This window comes from Carex rostrata, chromosome 6 (genome assembly GCF_964058835.1).
Source record: "Carex rostrata chromosome 6, lpCarRost1.2, whole genome shotgun sequence".
NCBI lineage: Eukaryota > Viridiplantae > Streptophyta > Magnoliopsida > Poales > Cyperaceae > Carex > Carex rostrata.
In genome coordinates this window covers 9,167,265-9,183,149 of record NC_135923.1, presented here as the reverse complement: position 1 = coordinate 9,183,149, position 15,885 = coordinate 9,167,265, and the positions used below count along the sequence as shown (strand labels likewise).

The 15,885-nt window shown below is 36.8% G+C and overlaps 1 protein-coding gene across 2 annotated transcripts; it reads right to left on the bottom strand.

Annotated features, from left to right (window-relative positions):
* Nucleotides 1–354: 354 nt before the first annotated feature.
* Nucleotides 355–4,657, bottom strand: LOC144555361 (cysteine--tRNA ligase CPS1, chloroplastic/mitochondrial-like). 2 transcript variants are annotated; one of them, XM_078303657.1, is made up of 9 exons: nt 4,298–4,657; nt 3,954–4,017; nt 3,557–3,718; nt 3,244–3,420; nt 2,845–3,126; nt 1,972–2,097; nt 1,539–1,742; nt 942–1,049; nt 355–851 (listed from the first exon to the last, which is right to left on the bottom strand). In XM_078303657.1, the coding sequence occupies exons 1-9, from the start codon at nt 4,474–4,476 to the stop codon at nt 639–641; spliced, it is 1,515 nt and encodes a 504-aa protein (XP_078159783.1). In that variant the 5' UTR covers nt 4,477–4,657; the 3' UTR covers nt 355–638. The 2 variants fall into 2 exon arrangements, with proteins under 2 accessions (XP_078159783.1, XP_078159785.1); XM_078303659.1 differs by having other exon boundaries at nt 3,947–4,017; nt 4,298–4,592.
* Nucleotides 4,658–15,885: the final 11,228 nt, after the last annotated feature.

Here is a 15,885-nt window from a genome sequence, read left to right as displayed (position 1 = left end):
GATGAAGAATGCTGTGAGCTCTGAGACACAGCGCGTCTTCTGAAAAAGAAAAGGTAAATTAGACTGTTCGTTCTTTCAAATTGCATTTTTTTTTTCTTCCAAGCTTATTGGTTGGGTAATTTTTCACTTCACTATATTTCCTCGTACCATTAGAAGTTTGGGGATACAAGCAGGCGACTGTTATTCTTTTGGTTCCTCATCCAAATGTTGATCTTCATCGAGATTCGTTCATGAAAAAAATTGATCAGTTGGATGAGGAAAAAATAGGAACCTGCTTTTCCAAATGAATAAGAGCTGGTTTGTACTCTACAAGCAGGGACAATAAAGATTGTATACGAAAGAAACAAAAAGTCAACAAGTTCACAAATGCATTTTCATTGCTGAGGCAAAATTAAAGAAAATGTTACATTCCTTGAATCAAATTGACAACTACAAATCAGCTAAGCAATCATGTAATGTGAATATGTAATAGATGTGTAGGAGCCTAGGGGGCACAACTGGACAAAAAAAAAAACACTATAAAGTGACACATGCACCTCTTAAAATCAATGCAGGTCCACCCTTTTGAGTGAGCACACACTAATATAAATTACAGAACAGAAAATTACTGGTCTACAACACATTCCCAAAAATTGCTACTATTCATCTGAAGGTTCGCATGGTCTCCAGATTGTACTGCCAGGTTCATCCATTAAGGCAATACCAACAGCAGTCAGCTCTTTTCTAATACAGTCAGACACTTCATACTGTTTGTTCTTCCTAGCAAGTGTTCTCTCCTCTATTTTCTTTAATAACTCTTCTTCGGTTAACCCAGCCCTCTTTAGTGCAATATCTTTGAGTTGTGTTAGCACCTATTGTTTTTCATATTACCACATCATAAAAACATCAGAACCTTGAGAAGTTATGTACATTATGAAACAATGTTTGCAGAAAGGTTTTACCTCAGCAAAGGAGGAAGCAGGCAGTAAACCAAGAATTCCAAGTACCTCCTTGACTTCCTTCTCCAAAGCAAGTAAAGATACAATAAGAGCTTGCTGTTGTTTCTTACCCTGCATTATCATAGTACAATAATGACATTATAATAATAAAGATAGTACTAATAACAATAATAGAAGCATCAGTGATAATATACTATTATAATGATGAAGATAGTACTAATAACAACAGTAGAAGCATCAGTGACAATATACTACTGATTTCTTTAAGTAGCCCAATTAAAACAACATATCATTCTCTTGCAAAAAAGACAAGAAACATCTATGCTTATACCTCCTTACCTCCTTAACTCCTTTATCCAAAAATGCCAAAAAGGAAATAACACTTCTGCATTTCTATGTAAAGTAAAATAATGAAAAACGTAGTAGTTTGGTATTAATCTGAAGTAAACATGGGAGGAGCAGAAGGAAAGTTGTAAGGACATATGTGGTAATTGTATTATTTTTCTTACTTTCATGGTCTTGATGGTCATATAGAAAAAATTTTGCACCATGAAGTCATGATATAAAGGTAAGATGTAAAAGGAACCAAGAAGAGCAAACCTTGAACTTCTTCAAGGTGCCATTAATGGTCTTCAAGGGCTCTATCAGGTCATCCAAAACGGCTGTGGTGTGTAGGTCGTCGGACATAGATTCCACGAAGCTGTTATGAAACTTCTTTATCAACTCTCTGACGTCATCTGGAACCAGGACTTTGTAGGTTCCCTCACGGAATTGAGAAAGTGCCACTTCACAATCTTGCAGGGTCTGCATTATGTCATGTCATCAAGAAATCTAACGACAAACACCTTAGCCAGTTAATCAATTAACCTAGACTTATTGGAGCTCAGCATCCTCACTATGGCATCTATATGTACCACGATGCCAGTTTGTACTATTTTTCATTGTGGCACATGCTTGTTCTACAACAGGGTAATGTGGCTTCATCAAAGAAGAGACTTTTCATTCGAAGACATAAAAAGATACAGAATAAAACCTGATAAATATAGAAAACACGGTCAGATGCATTGTCAAGTGCGCGATCAGAGTAATTTACATCAGCCCTGTAGTGTGTGCGCATCAAGAAGAACCGCAGAGCTAAAGGATGGTAATTAGCAATTATCTGCGTCAAAACATAATCACCCAATACTAAGTATCAAAACAGTTGTAACAGGATCAAAGGAAACAGGTAAGAGGGATCAGAACTACATAACTACAACCTGAGAACTTGACTACGATAAAGAACCCATCCAAACTGACCATATCACATTGACCCAAAAAAAAATGAAACAGGCAGGCCAATCTAATCCAAACTGAATGCTAATCAATTTACACTGAATAAGAATTGATGAGCCAGCTAACACAAAACCAAACAGCCCAACCCGAGCCTAAGAGAACCCAAGTTTAAGAAAGAAACTTGACACAGGTAAGGACATGTTGAGATTACAACTAAAAATGACTATTGCACCTGGATCCAAAGTACACACCAAAAACCTGAGATTACAACCAAAATCCTGCCATGTTGAGATTACAACAAAATCCTGACTGATCAGAGACCCAAATCATCCATTCCCAACCTGAACAGGTTGATCCTAAAATAGCCCAACCAATCAGGCTGCCACCTATAATGCTACTCCCTTACATACCAGTACAGCTGTACCCTGGCATAAAGCACTAGACATTAGAATGCATCATTGTACAACTTTGACAGCCCCAAACAAGCTATAATTGGTCAATACCACAATCATTCAACAAACAAATCCATAGCCAGCAGAACTTTGAAATCCGCATTCATTTAATATCAACTGCACCACGTGCACCCCACGCCACAAAAACAAAAAACCTGACACAAGTGCCCACAGAAACTTACATCTCTAATGGTAAAGAAATTGTTGTCAGACTTCGACATCTTCTGATTGTCTTTATTGACGAAACCATTGTGCATCCAGCAGTTGATGCAGCTATCTGGGTTGGCCGCCCGGCTCTGCGCCAGCTCATTCTCGTGGTGTGGAAATACCAAATCCTTGCCACCACCATGTATATCAAATTTGAGTCCTAAATAGTGTGCACTCATGGCACTGCACTCGATGTGCCAACCTGGCCTCCCTGGACCCCACGGGCTCTCCCAGCTCGGCTCCCCAGGCTTTGCAGACTATAAATTGCAAAGAAAAAATATTATTATGTACTAAGATGAATGACTATTCGACTAGTAAATTCATAAGCCACAAATAGCACTACAACACGAAGTAAAGGTAAGTGTGTGTTTAACCTTCCACAAGGCAAAATCAGCAGGATTTTTCTTTCTTGTATCGACAGTGACTCGGCCACCTCCCCCGGCCATATTGTCATCCAATTTGCGTCCTGATAGGCGGCAGTAATCAGGGAAACTGTCAACAGAAAAATAGACATCTCCTTCTACAGTATAGGCATGCCCATTTTCCATGATCTGCCAAAAGAATTTGAAATATACTTTTACATAACAAGAACTATATAGCATCTAAAGCATTAAATACAAATGACTAAACACTCATTGCCAAGTAACAGGCAACCTCCCCCCTCCACCCCCACACACACTACCTAACCTTAGATATCATGTCTTTAATCTGGTCCATGTGGTCTGTCACACGTGGCTCATGAGTAGGAGTTGAGCACTGAAGCATTGCCATGTCAACCAAGAATTCATCACTGAACCGCTTACTCAACTGCAATGGATCCTCTCCTGCTTCATTAGCTCTCTTTATTATCTGTTTAACAAAGAAAGATCCCTCCAATTGTCAAACTGACACAAGAATTAGAACTTTGGTCACATATATATAGAAAAAGCTAAATAGTGTTAGCTGATCAATAGATGGTATGCCAACTTTCAGGTCTTTCGAGCTAAAGAGGTATTCAACAAATCTGCCACAATTGAACAATGGAAAAGCAAAATTACAAAGAAAAAAGAAATTAATATGTGGGAACTGGGAAAGTACTTGGGACCTTGTCATCGATATCTGTGAAGTTGCGCACATATGTCACTCCATATCCCAGATGTCTCAAGTATCTGCCCAAGCAACAAATTAGAATAAAAATAAAAATAGGGTACAAGAGGCACCGTTATCTATAGCACAACTACAACACATTTGAGTGTTGCAAATCGAAAATGTACACTGCAATGTTATTTTCCAAAAATGTTAATATTTTTACTATAAAGGTCCAATTTTCACTACTTACTAAACTACAAACCAAAGCAAAAAACAATACAAAACCAAAGAAAATTATCAATATAGGGTCCAATTTTCCATGCAAGATTGAATTGTATGAAACCAAGGTAAGAACCTAACCTGTGGAGCACATCAAATGCCACATAGGCCCGAGCATGGCCGATATGGCTGAGATCGTACGGTGTGACCCCACACACGTACATACTAACCTTGCCTTCAACAATTGGCTTGAATTTTTCCTTCTGTTTGGTCATGGAGTTAAACAGGAGTAGCTTTCCCTCTGGTTCTGTGTCGGCCATTGGTTGATTGCACTGGAGAATTCCAACTAGGAAAAAACAACAAAAATTGAAAACGAGAATCGAAGATCGATTCCGCTACTGCAGAGTGCTCTTATTCCGAGGTTTTAAACCAAGGTCCCGGAGCTTCCTCTCCTCTTTGTAGAATAAGCTACTGAGTCCGGGCTCTGTTGTGGCGCCCCGTACAAAATAGAGAGTGGATTTCTTATTTACTCAGCAATAAGATAATTGTATCGAAACGAGACGAGAAAGAGAATAGATGGAGAAAGGGCGGCGCGCCGTGCGTGATACAAAAGAAAGGGTTCGAGAGTCGAAACTTCGGAGCGTGTGCGTATCCTCTGAGATATCTCATATTTTACGTGTCCGACGTGTCCGGTGCCTATTCGGGGGTGACGTGGGGGCGGTATTATTTTAGCTTTGAGATTCTCGTAGAACGAATTGTAACGGTTGAGATTTTCCAAAAAGTCACGCAAAATATGAGATATCTCAGAGGATGCGAATTCCTTGGGAGCGAGGGCAACGAGGGAGGATTTCAGATCCAGTGCAATACCTGATCGTGTAAAATGAGATCTGAATCGTCCTTTTCAATATGGTACGAATATTAAAACGCATCCTATGGATTCGCGAGCGAGGATGGTTAGACGCTAGATCCACAAGGAATTCAGATCAATCTTTTTTAGAATTATTAGATATTAGATCTGGACTGTTCTTTTTAACTTGGCACGAATCATAAATGCCAATAATATCGGTTCCCAATAATATCGACTCCTGCACTAGTCCGAATCTCAGAGTAGTTGAGAGTTAATCTCGAACCGAAAAGTGAAAGGAATCTTTTACAATATTGGAGAGGATAATTGTCCGAGCCACAAGTAGCTTGTTGCGTTTAGTGTGTTATAGTGAATTAAAAAAAACCCTGAATCGGTCCGATCCAAGATAGATCGCTAGACCGGTCCGGACTAATTCTAGGGTTGGGTCTAGTAAGGATTTGGGCCGGTTTTTTGAACTAGACTCTCGAAAACCCGACCCGTCCAAACCCCCAACCCGACTAGCCCCAACCCGGACTAACCCAAGACCCACCTAAACCCGAACCAAATCAAACCTGGACTAGACCGGTCTAAACAGAAACAACAGACATGTTTCAGCCAAAAACAGTCCATTGTTTAAAAAAAAAAAAAACAGATCCGGACTAAGACCCGCATTAGACCAGGACCCCACCCGCACCTGACCCGAACCAACCCGTGCTAATTTTGGACCAAGAGTTTAGCATGAATTTGATCCAACTCCCCCCAAATAGGACCCACCGGACCCGAGGACTGTGGGAATTGTGGCCCGAGCGAGTTCGAACCGACGGGACCCGTTTGGTAAACACTAGTGTGTTACAATCATTGTTGCAGCCAGCAACACTCCAAGTGCAGATAAGAGTGTCAACAAGTACTGTATAGATTGCGTAGAACACATTATGTGAGATGAACACTACGGATGGCTAATCTGATACCTACACGCATTAACAGCTTCATTCTTCTTTCTCTTATTTTATCGGACGAGGACTTTGTATGCAAAGAAATTGAAATTGAATTATATTTATGTCCCAACTGGTCAGCTTAGAGCGGGAAATGAAATTAATAAAAGTAAGAGATATAAATAGAAATAATGCATTATATTTTTAATTGATAGAAAAATTGATACAAATTTTATTGACTTTAAAAATTTTTAAGTTTGAAACGGTACGAATATGACCGATTTTAACTAAGTTTTTTAAAAAAATTTCATTTTTCTACGAGTTGTGAAAATAGCATTACAGGGAATTTAGAATTGAGAGTCCAACATTATATCAGTATAACTCATATTGATTCCAACTTTGTTTTTTTTCATAGTTCTATTTGTCAATGGATGTAGTTTCGATTGAGGTTGTACAAGTGATTGAAAATCTAGCGGAAGCTGCTTATGAATTTTGAAAGCAACTCACGGTTTTGAGATGACAAATTCCTACTATCTTGCATCTATAGGTGACTAATTTTGCATAAACAATGTACAAAGAGTTCTAGTAGTTTTGATTTGTTTCAAAAAAAGAAAGAAAGTGGACATTCAGAAAGAAGGCGGCGGCTCGGGAAAGGGAAAAATACCGACGCTCAGGGTTTAAATCGATAAATCCTAATTTGGGAAAAAGAAAGAAGTTTTGATTGGTAATATTCAAATCAATACAAACTATTTAAATATTTTAATCAAATTACATATGATATTCGTATGAAACAGGGTTTTCATTTAAATTAAACAATGATCCAATGTTTTGATCGGAAGGAGAATTATTGATTTAAACTCCAACGTTTTGTGTTCATGTAACAATTCATATTGGCGGAAGAATAAAAAAAGAGTTAGGATCGGCAGCCATTTTTTTAATACCAAAAAAAAGGATTTTACAAAAGTGCCCACAGTTTAGTTTTTTTTTTAAAATCTACTCAGACCGCCAGACTCACGGGCGGCCCAAAATTCTAGTAGACTGTCTAGGGCTGGGGCGGTCCACTAGTGGACCCTTTAAACACCCCCGAGATAGATATGTCTCTGTCTCTCCATCTCTCCCTTCTTCAGTCCGTCCGCCCAAAAACAAAAACAAAAACAAAAAAACCTAGGCCCTCCGCCCCTTCACCGCCGGTGCCACCACTGCACCTCCGCCCCCTCTGCTCCTTTCTCTCTACCCCTCCGCCCCTTCACTGCCTCTTTCTCTGCCCCTCCGCCAATGCACAACCCACCACTGCCTCGCTTGAATGTGAGTTTTTTTTTTATTCGATTAGAGTTTAGGGTTAGGGTTAAATGTGATTAAATTGATTGTTGAATGTGATTAGATTCGATTTGATTCAATTAAGAGTTTAGGATTAAATGTGATTTAATTTGTTCACACAAAAGTATGCACAAAGTTTCAGTATAGCAAGTTGTACCTTTTAACCTTGTTTACACCTTTCGAATCGGATTGCAAGTGTACAATCCTATCGAGCAGTATATTCAGGGTATCGGTCCACATGACAGTTCAAGTCTAATCTGGACAATTACTCAAACTAATTTGGTTCTAGAAGTTCTGCAAATGGTTGGTTTGTTTGTTTAAGATCCTAAATTTGATTGCAATAATTAAATGACAGTAATTAAAAGTTTGTTTTATCAAATAATAAAAGGCGTTTCCAGGGTTTCAGATTTCATCTTCCACTCTGCCCTTCAGCACCATTCACGCGACCCGCTTCCTTTCAGAAGCGACCCTTGTGACGCTACCCGCGTGGGCATCGAGTGAATACAGTAAGTTCAGTTTTCTGTGTTGGTTCTTTGTGTAAGGCTCTACTGACTGTACCTAATGTTCCTAAACCTCAAGGGAAAATTATTTTTATGCCACTCCAAAACATTGAAATTAGTTATTTGCCACCCCAAAACATGAAATTAGTTATTTGCCACTCCAAAGTCACTAAATTAAGTAAATTGCCACAATTATACATATAATTCAAATTTTTGATTTAAATTATTATGAAAATACAACAAATTTTAACAGTGACCAAAATACCCTGTTGAAGATTATGTGGATCAAATTTTTAGCTGCTTGGATCTGTTTGCTCAATAGTTGGATCCGCCTAATCAGACCCTCCTCCACCCTTCTGACAAGAGAAGACAACCACATATCCTCCCATGCGACAATTCTCCCACCCTCGTCCCTTCCTCCACTCGCCCCAGGTCAGGGAATCATTCATTCTCTTTCCTTGATTCCTTCCTCCTCCCGCTTTGCCCTTTCTCTTATACTTATTAAATTTCTCTTTCCTTGATTTTTAAATAGCTTGTTTTGCTATTGACTTCAGGTCAGTGGATCCCTGGATGGAGCATTTGCTGGGTCGCTTATTGTATACCTAATTTGCCGACATCATTGGTATGGCATAACTTTTCCAAAAAAAATTCCTGTTTATTTCTTATTTTTTAGAGTCACGCCATGTACTATTAATTATTGAATTATTATTTTTGCCTTATGGAATTAATTATATAAAGTGTGAGGGAAATCTAGACAAATTACAGTTAATTTAACTCTGTTAACTACAAGTAATCTTAGAATGTTTATGCTATATTACAAATGCCATAAAAACCTTCATTGTCCTTTGCAGTGTACTTAGGTAGGTAAGTAGCAACCCAATAACTTATAGTCACAACAATCACGTTACACTTCCATAACCTTGAATGTGAAAAATTTGTTCATCTATGTTTTAAATCTAACCAGGTTTCTAAAATGTTTCTTGGACCAGTACATGTACATGTTGCAAGGAAAGAGGAGAAACTTAAAATTAAAGAAGAGTACTAGAGTACAGATACAGAGACCTCAAAAGTCTCGAGTCAGAAGCTGTATCATTTAACAACGATCCTAGATTTATTGCCAGTGTGGCTTACAAACGTCTACAAGCATTGCAAGACTAGTGAGTGTTAATATTTCATATTAGAAATTGTGTACAGCTGATGATAAAAGTAGAGGAACGGAGATCTTACCATCACTAATTTTTTTTATTTTGCTTTTCTGCTTCTGATATTTATTTATTTATCTGGTAAATTTGAAAATCTAGTTGATTATTGGGTCCATTATGATTGGATAGTACTTGAGATATGGAAAAAAAATGAAGAAAGGATCACTGCCTTTGTTAATGCAGATGGTACTGATGGTACCAGCAAATTACTGGTGTCTCAGGGTTTCTCAAGGTTGTGATCGATTAACAATCAACCATGGTGCTTAACTCAAATTAGATATAGATGCCTTGTATTATTGTATACTGTTATAGGTACATGTATAAATGTTGGTGTGTTGTAATCTTTACAGTAGTTTGAAGTGGTGTTAAGTTGTGTATTTTTTTTAAGATGTAGGAATGTATTTATTCGTGAGCTGTTTTTTTTATCTAAGAACATGTAAACAGTTTTGATTCAGAATAATTGTTCCTTTATATTTGTTGCTTTATTGATCTATGATGCATATGAGGCATATATCCATGTACAGAACAATTTGTATCATATTAATTATAGCAGCCTTTTGCATTTTTTTTTGTGTACCAACCTTCGGTACCAAATAAAACATTGTTAATTGAATTACATAAAGTGCAGAAGTAACTTAATAAAATCCATAAAATTCTCAATTCAATAACACCACAATAGACAACAACAAATCTCAATTCATTACAGCAAATAACAGCTATTATCAATTCAGCACAACAGAGAATGATCAATTCAGCACAACATAAATTTCTCAATTAACAATACAATGCAACCCTAGTCATAACAAAGTTCATAAAATCTTTCGTCAGTTTTACACATATCTTGCATCAGTACTGAAATTACAAAAAAATAAAATTCAAAAAATTATAAAACTAGTTTTATTCTGACTCCTCATCACTACTAACGATTTCATCCTTCTCTGATTTTTTTCTATTGAGGGAATAATAGATCAGATCCTAACACTTCTAGAAGTTATCGAGCATGCCATCCTCTCTGACAGCAGTGACAAGCCATATCTTGAGCGTGCCATTCTCTCCAATCAAATGAGGCAATGCACACATTTACAGCTTGTGCTTTCCATTCACAATCTAGAACAAAAGGTTTACAATCGTTTAATAACCTCTTTTTGGTAGTGGTTTACAACATTGACCATCATAGACATGTAATTAAAACAAAATTGTGTAAGTCTAGTATTGATAATCAGTACACTACCCAGCTTATATACAACACTATTAGATATTTATTGGTACAATTGCATTAAGGACCATCTCAGAATCTTAAAACATCGCATACAACACAATTAGATATTCAATAATCTATAAAAGAAAAAAGTCTCTAATTTTGTCTAACAATCACATTGATATCTAATAGGTTAGTTGCAAATTTAGTTCCTCTAGGTTTTATCACTGAACAAATTAGTTGATTGTAAATATTAGGTAAAGAAGCTTTACCAAAGCAAATTCTCACTAAATCAAAATTTCCAGATAATTTTCTTTTCTGGTAACATCTGAGCATGTAGGACTGGGAGGGAATCTATAGATATCTCCCAATATTTTTCAAAACAACCTAAAAAATAAACCTCAAACAATTTTTGGTGTTATGTGGCTATCTCAAATGTACCTTTGATGCTTTGAACCAAATTGATGTGCATAAATGGTACCAATTTGGTACCGTAACCTAGAAATCAATAAATACAAAATGGTGACCAAAGCAAATTTATGGAGCAATATAGTTCCAATAAAAAACTCTCCATAACTGAGAGCATTCTTTCAATAGCTTATATAAAATGCCAGACCTGGCTAAAAGAGGTAGAGACAGCATTGAAGCCTTCTCCAGTTCAAACGTCTACTTGGAAGGATTTAACGGAAGGGAGTGTGTCCAGTAGCTCCTGCGGAGGGATCAGACAGAAGGGAAGGGGATTGGCTCGACAGAAGGGGAAGGAGATCGACGGAAGAGAAGGCAAAGATTTCTGCTGTCGATGGAGAGGAGCAGTTCTCGCTGGAGAAGTGGGCGTCGAGAGCGGTGCTCGTTGGTTTAGCTTTCTGATCGAAGAAGAAGAGATTGGAGAGCAGTTAGAAGGGAATTAGATCTGTTTAGCTTCCGATTGAAGAAGAAGAGAAGCGAAGAGAATTAGATCTTTTCAATTGAAGAATTGAAGGGTAATATTGGAAATACTAAAATACGTTTTTTTATACACTATTTTTCAAAATAATTTAAATCAAAAATCTGAATTATATGTATAATTGTGGTAATTTTCTTAATTTAGTGACTTTGGAGTGGCAAATAACTAATTTCATGTTTTGAGGTGGCAAATAACTAATTTTCATGTTTTGGAGTGGCATAAAATTTTTTTTCTCAAACCTCAACTCTCGTTTATTGGCTTAATAAACCTGGTAACAGAAATACAATTTCACATTCACAGGTTTCCAACCATAAACTCACATTTATTAGAATTCATCCTAAGTTATTTGTTTAGTTTCTAAGGCATCCATTATCTTACGATAATTAGAAAGGTTTACCTAGCAGTTACTAATTGGTCTCGAGGACCTACCTCAAATACTTGGTATGGTTGAAAGAAACATCAAGGCCAAAATACTAGAAAAGATGCTATAGACATCTAACAGTAGACAATCAAGAATCATCCAATCAATTTCAACAAAGCAATTAAAATAATACTCAAATCAAATAAACACAAATATTTAACACAGATTCAAACATGCATAATAAAACAGAGTTTCTGACTACATCATAACCCTAGAAACTAAGAAATCTACTCAGACATAATCGAAAAGCAAATAAAACAATTGATGAAAAGATTGTTCATGACAAAACCCAAAGAACAAAGAAGATCCGTAAAGAAACTTTCGTCTTTTCGCTTCTCGACTTCGTCTCCAAGCTAGCTGTCAAGTCCAAACCCTAGGAATATGTCTTTCTCTCTGGAATGCAGAATAATCTGGTTTGTAGCAAGGAATCCCGTAATATAGCTGTTCTGGCCGACCTTTCCTTCATTGTGCCTCTGTTTCCTTCTCTGATTTGTTTTCGGAATAGGCTGACGCGACCCGCATCAAATGTGATGCGACCCGCGTTCCTGTGTCTCTCAAGGGGCTGATGAGTGTCGCGTCTGAGGTCGCGCTAAGGTGCAATTCGACTAGCGTCAGGAGTGACGCGACTCGCGTGAAGATCTTTAGACTTCACAATTTCGCCTGTTTCCTGCAAATAACAGTAAAAACGCAACAGTACCACATTCTAGACGATTTGGTGGTTTGAAACACAGGTTTTGGTACAAAAATTGGTCAAAATATTAGGTCTAATAACGAGACATCATAATTGTTGAATTGGTTGAATTGCTCGAATTGCTTGAATTGTGGGTTATTAATAAAAATTTAGGGTTAGGGTTTATGGTTAAAAATTTAGGATTAGAGTTTATGGTAGGATTTCTCAAATTGCTTGAATTGTGGGTTATTAATAAAAATTTAGGGTTAAGGTTTATGGTTAACAATTTAGGGTTAGGATTTATGGTCGAATTTCTCGAATTGCTTGAATTGTGGGTTATTAATAAAAATTTAGGGTTAGAGTTTATGGTTAAAAATTTAGGGCTAGGGTTTATGGTCGAATTTCTCGAATCGCTTGAATTGTGGGTTATTAATAAAAATTTAGGGTTAGGGTTTATGGTTAAAAAATTAGAGTTAGGGTTTATGGTCGAATTTCTCTAATTGCTTGAATTGTGGGTTATTAATACTAGGGGAAATTTCATGTATCCCCCTCAAAAATTTCAATATTGAGTATTTTCCCCTCAAAATTTTGTAATATGATATTTACCCTCCAAAATATTAGAAACTCACATATTTACCAAAAAATCAATTAAATAATAAAATTTTATACTTAAAATTTAATAAACAATATTTATTAATTAGATATGACTATTTTACCCCTCCCTTCTCTATCCCTTCTCTCTTTGTGCCTCCCTGTGCCTTCTCCAATTCTCTGTGCCTATTCAAATTCTCTTTATGTGCCTCCCTTCACTATCCCTTCAGATCTCTCTCTGGCTCTCTTCAATTCTCCTTACTTGAGTACGCAAGGGACATGAGTTTTATTTCTTACTTCAATTGATATCTTTTATCTCCTCTACGTTTCTGCTCCAAACATAACTCTTTTAACTTCTAACATTTTTTCTCTCTCAATTTGATGGGATGGGACTGGAACGAAAAGTTTGTTTCTTTTTTGCAGAACTTGTTAGTTTGTAATAATCTAGAAGTCAATAATACGATAATTTATCATAAAGCTTTGTTCATGAATTGAATGTTTATTTATATAGCATTTTGTTGCCTTGAGTATTATTGAATTTATGGATCATTTCGAGTTCATGACTGAAATTGTGAAACTCCATAATATAGATGATATATACTCTTAAAAGGTCACTGACCAAGGTAATTAGCAGGAACACTAATTACCGCGATAAGGTTAGTATGTGGATTAAAAGATGGTTAAGTTTTACAAACCACCTGACACGAGATGTCATTTTAATCACATAGATACATGTTTTAGAAACATGGTATTTGACAGACCCCGAATGAAACATTAAATAGAATTGTGTTCGTGTCATTTATGTTTTCATTCAGTGTCACGTTCTACAGTATGAGGTATTTATCGTTCCCACTGAGAAATATGTATGTGCGATTGTTATCCACCGCTGTCCATAAAAAGCAGTCATAACGGTAGCTTTTCCATATGTATAGCTTAGCTGAGGAAGTGATAGTTTACCAAGAATACTATTTGTCCCTCGTATCTCTATACGAGCTATAGCATCACTGGGCCCCTTGATAGAGTAAGATTATCTGCTAGCGGTATAATTATAAGAGTAATTATATTTGATAATCTGCTCAAGATCAAGAAAAGATTAAGTTAGCAAGGATGACACACATCTACCTTGAAACTAATCTGATAGCTATGAGACAGAAGAACAGACACAAGTAAATTGTTTACTGGATCGTGATATTGTACAGTACAGCATCATCTGTGTAATTGGATGGTCATGATGTGTTGCCAGATGCCACCCATGACTAACAGAAGTTAAAACAGTTTTAACTCTGTTTACCAACATAACACAGATCCTATTGGGTCACACCATATAGGAGCTACTCGGAGAATCTTACTGATTAATTATAAATTGATTATAATTAATATTAAGATGGTTATAATTAATTATACGTGTTATAATTAAATTATAAATGTTATGTAAAAATAACAAGCAAAAACATTGGTTAATTTATAAACGTGTATGACACGTTGTATAAAAGTTAACCGGTTAATTTATAAATGTGCAGGACACATTGTATAAATTATCGAAACAACAAATAACCGCAAGAAAAATATATATATAATTATTCAGAATAATTATACGAATATTATTTGTGTTCGGGCCGAGGGCATTCGAGTCTTTTCAGATTCGTCCTTATCCGCATGACACGTCATCGATCCTATCCAGATGACACGTCATCGATACCGAAACAAATAACCGAAAGAAAAATATATATATAATTGTTCAGAATAATTATACGAATATTATTTGTGTTCGGGCCGAGGGCATTCGGGTCTTTTCAGATTCGTGCTTATCCGCATGACACGTCATTGATCCTATCCAGATGACATGTCATCAATCCTATCCACAAGGGCAAAATGGTCATTTCACACCTATGCCACCTTGCATGTGTAGAAGCATGGAGAAGAATGTGGAAGGGTGTGGAAGGGGTATTTTGGTCATTTCACATATAAAAGGATGAGGTGTCAATGACATATCTTGTAAATAGGCCGAACTTGGAGGGCATTTTGGTCTTTTGCAACCGAATCTAAACACTATAAATAGGGGTGGAGGGGTAGAGAGAGAGATATATATTCACATATATACATATGCACATTCACATGTATCTTTTCGTGCAGAAACGAATCGGTATTTTCTCTCTTTCTCGGTTTCTCTCCCAAATAGTGTTTCGGTTGAGAAAAGAAAGTTATACGTAGTTGACGTATAATCTTGCGGGTTGTTGTGGAGTATATTTACGGGATCGATGAATAGTGTTTTACCGAATTTAGCGGTATGTCAGTTTTGCATATTGATGAAACTGAGCAACCGAAAATTCGTGTTTACTGGTTTTCGTCTTTTCCCTGTGAATAGTGTTTTTGCAGAATTCCGCGGTTTACGGTATTTCTGGCAGAAGAAATAAACCGCTCTCCGGTTAGTCCTGGTGGATAACCGATAGAGGTATCACACGTGTGATACTCCGAGTCGATTCCTTCCCTGGTGAGGCTCTACTCGCTCGGTCTGCATTCCAACTATGATTTGGAAACAAGGTATAAATATGTTATATTAATCTATTTAATTGGTAAGTAGATTAAAGTTTTAGAAATCAATCATGGAGTAGATCTGTAAAAATGATTAAATTGGGTTTTGATGCCAAAGGAATACTGAAGGTGGACCGCCTTGGAAAGTTTCCTGACATACCCCGTTTAATCCTGAGCTTAAGTTGGCTGTAGAAATTTTTGTTCTACGGTCATTTCGCAACTTAAGCCTAAACGGTTTCCGGTCAGCACACCGCGCGAAACCCCAAAAGTGGTATCAGAGCACAAGGCTCTCCCGCTGATTGATTTTCTAAAAGTTATAACTTATGCAAATTAGATGCATATACCGCATATCAGTTTAATTCTTACATTTGCAGCTTAAGTCCAAAACCGATTAGAAATGAGATTTTCTTGGATCGGTTCTACCGACTAAGAAAGTTAAATTAGATTTAAGCTTTCTTTATGCTTTCTTATGAAATGTAAACTTTTACATTTCTTGGATCGGTTTTCCGACCGAGAAAGATAAAATAGGATTTTATGCTTTCTTTATGTTTTCGTTTTCAAAACTTTCAACTGCGTTTG

Coding starts and splice junctions, on each gene's coding strand:
- LOC144555361 (XM_078303657.1), bottom strand. CDS start 4,476: ATGGCCGACACAGAACCAGAGGGAAAGCTACTCCTGTTTAACTCCATG. Junction 4,018..4,297: donor GCATTTGATGTGCTCCACAG/GTTAGGTTCTTA, acceptor TTGCTTGGGCAG/ATACTTGAGACATCTGGGAT. Junction 1,743..1,971: donor GTGTTTTCTATATTTATCAG/GTTTTATTCTGT, acceptor GACATAATGCAG/ACCCTGCAAGATTGTGAAGT.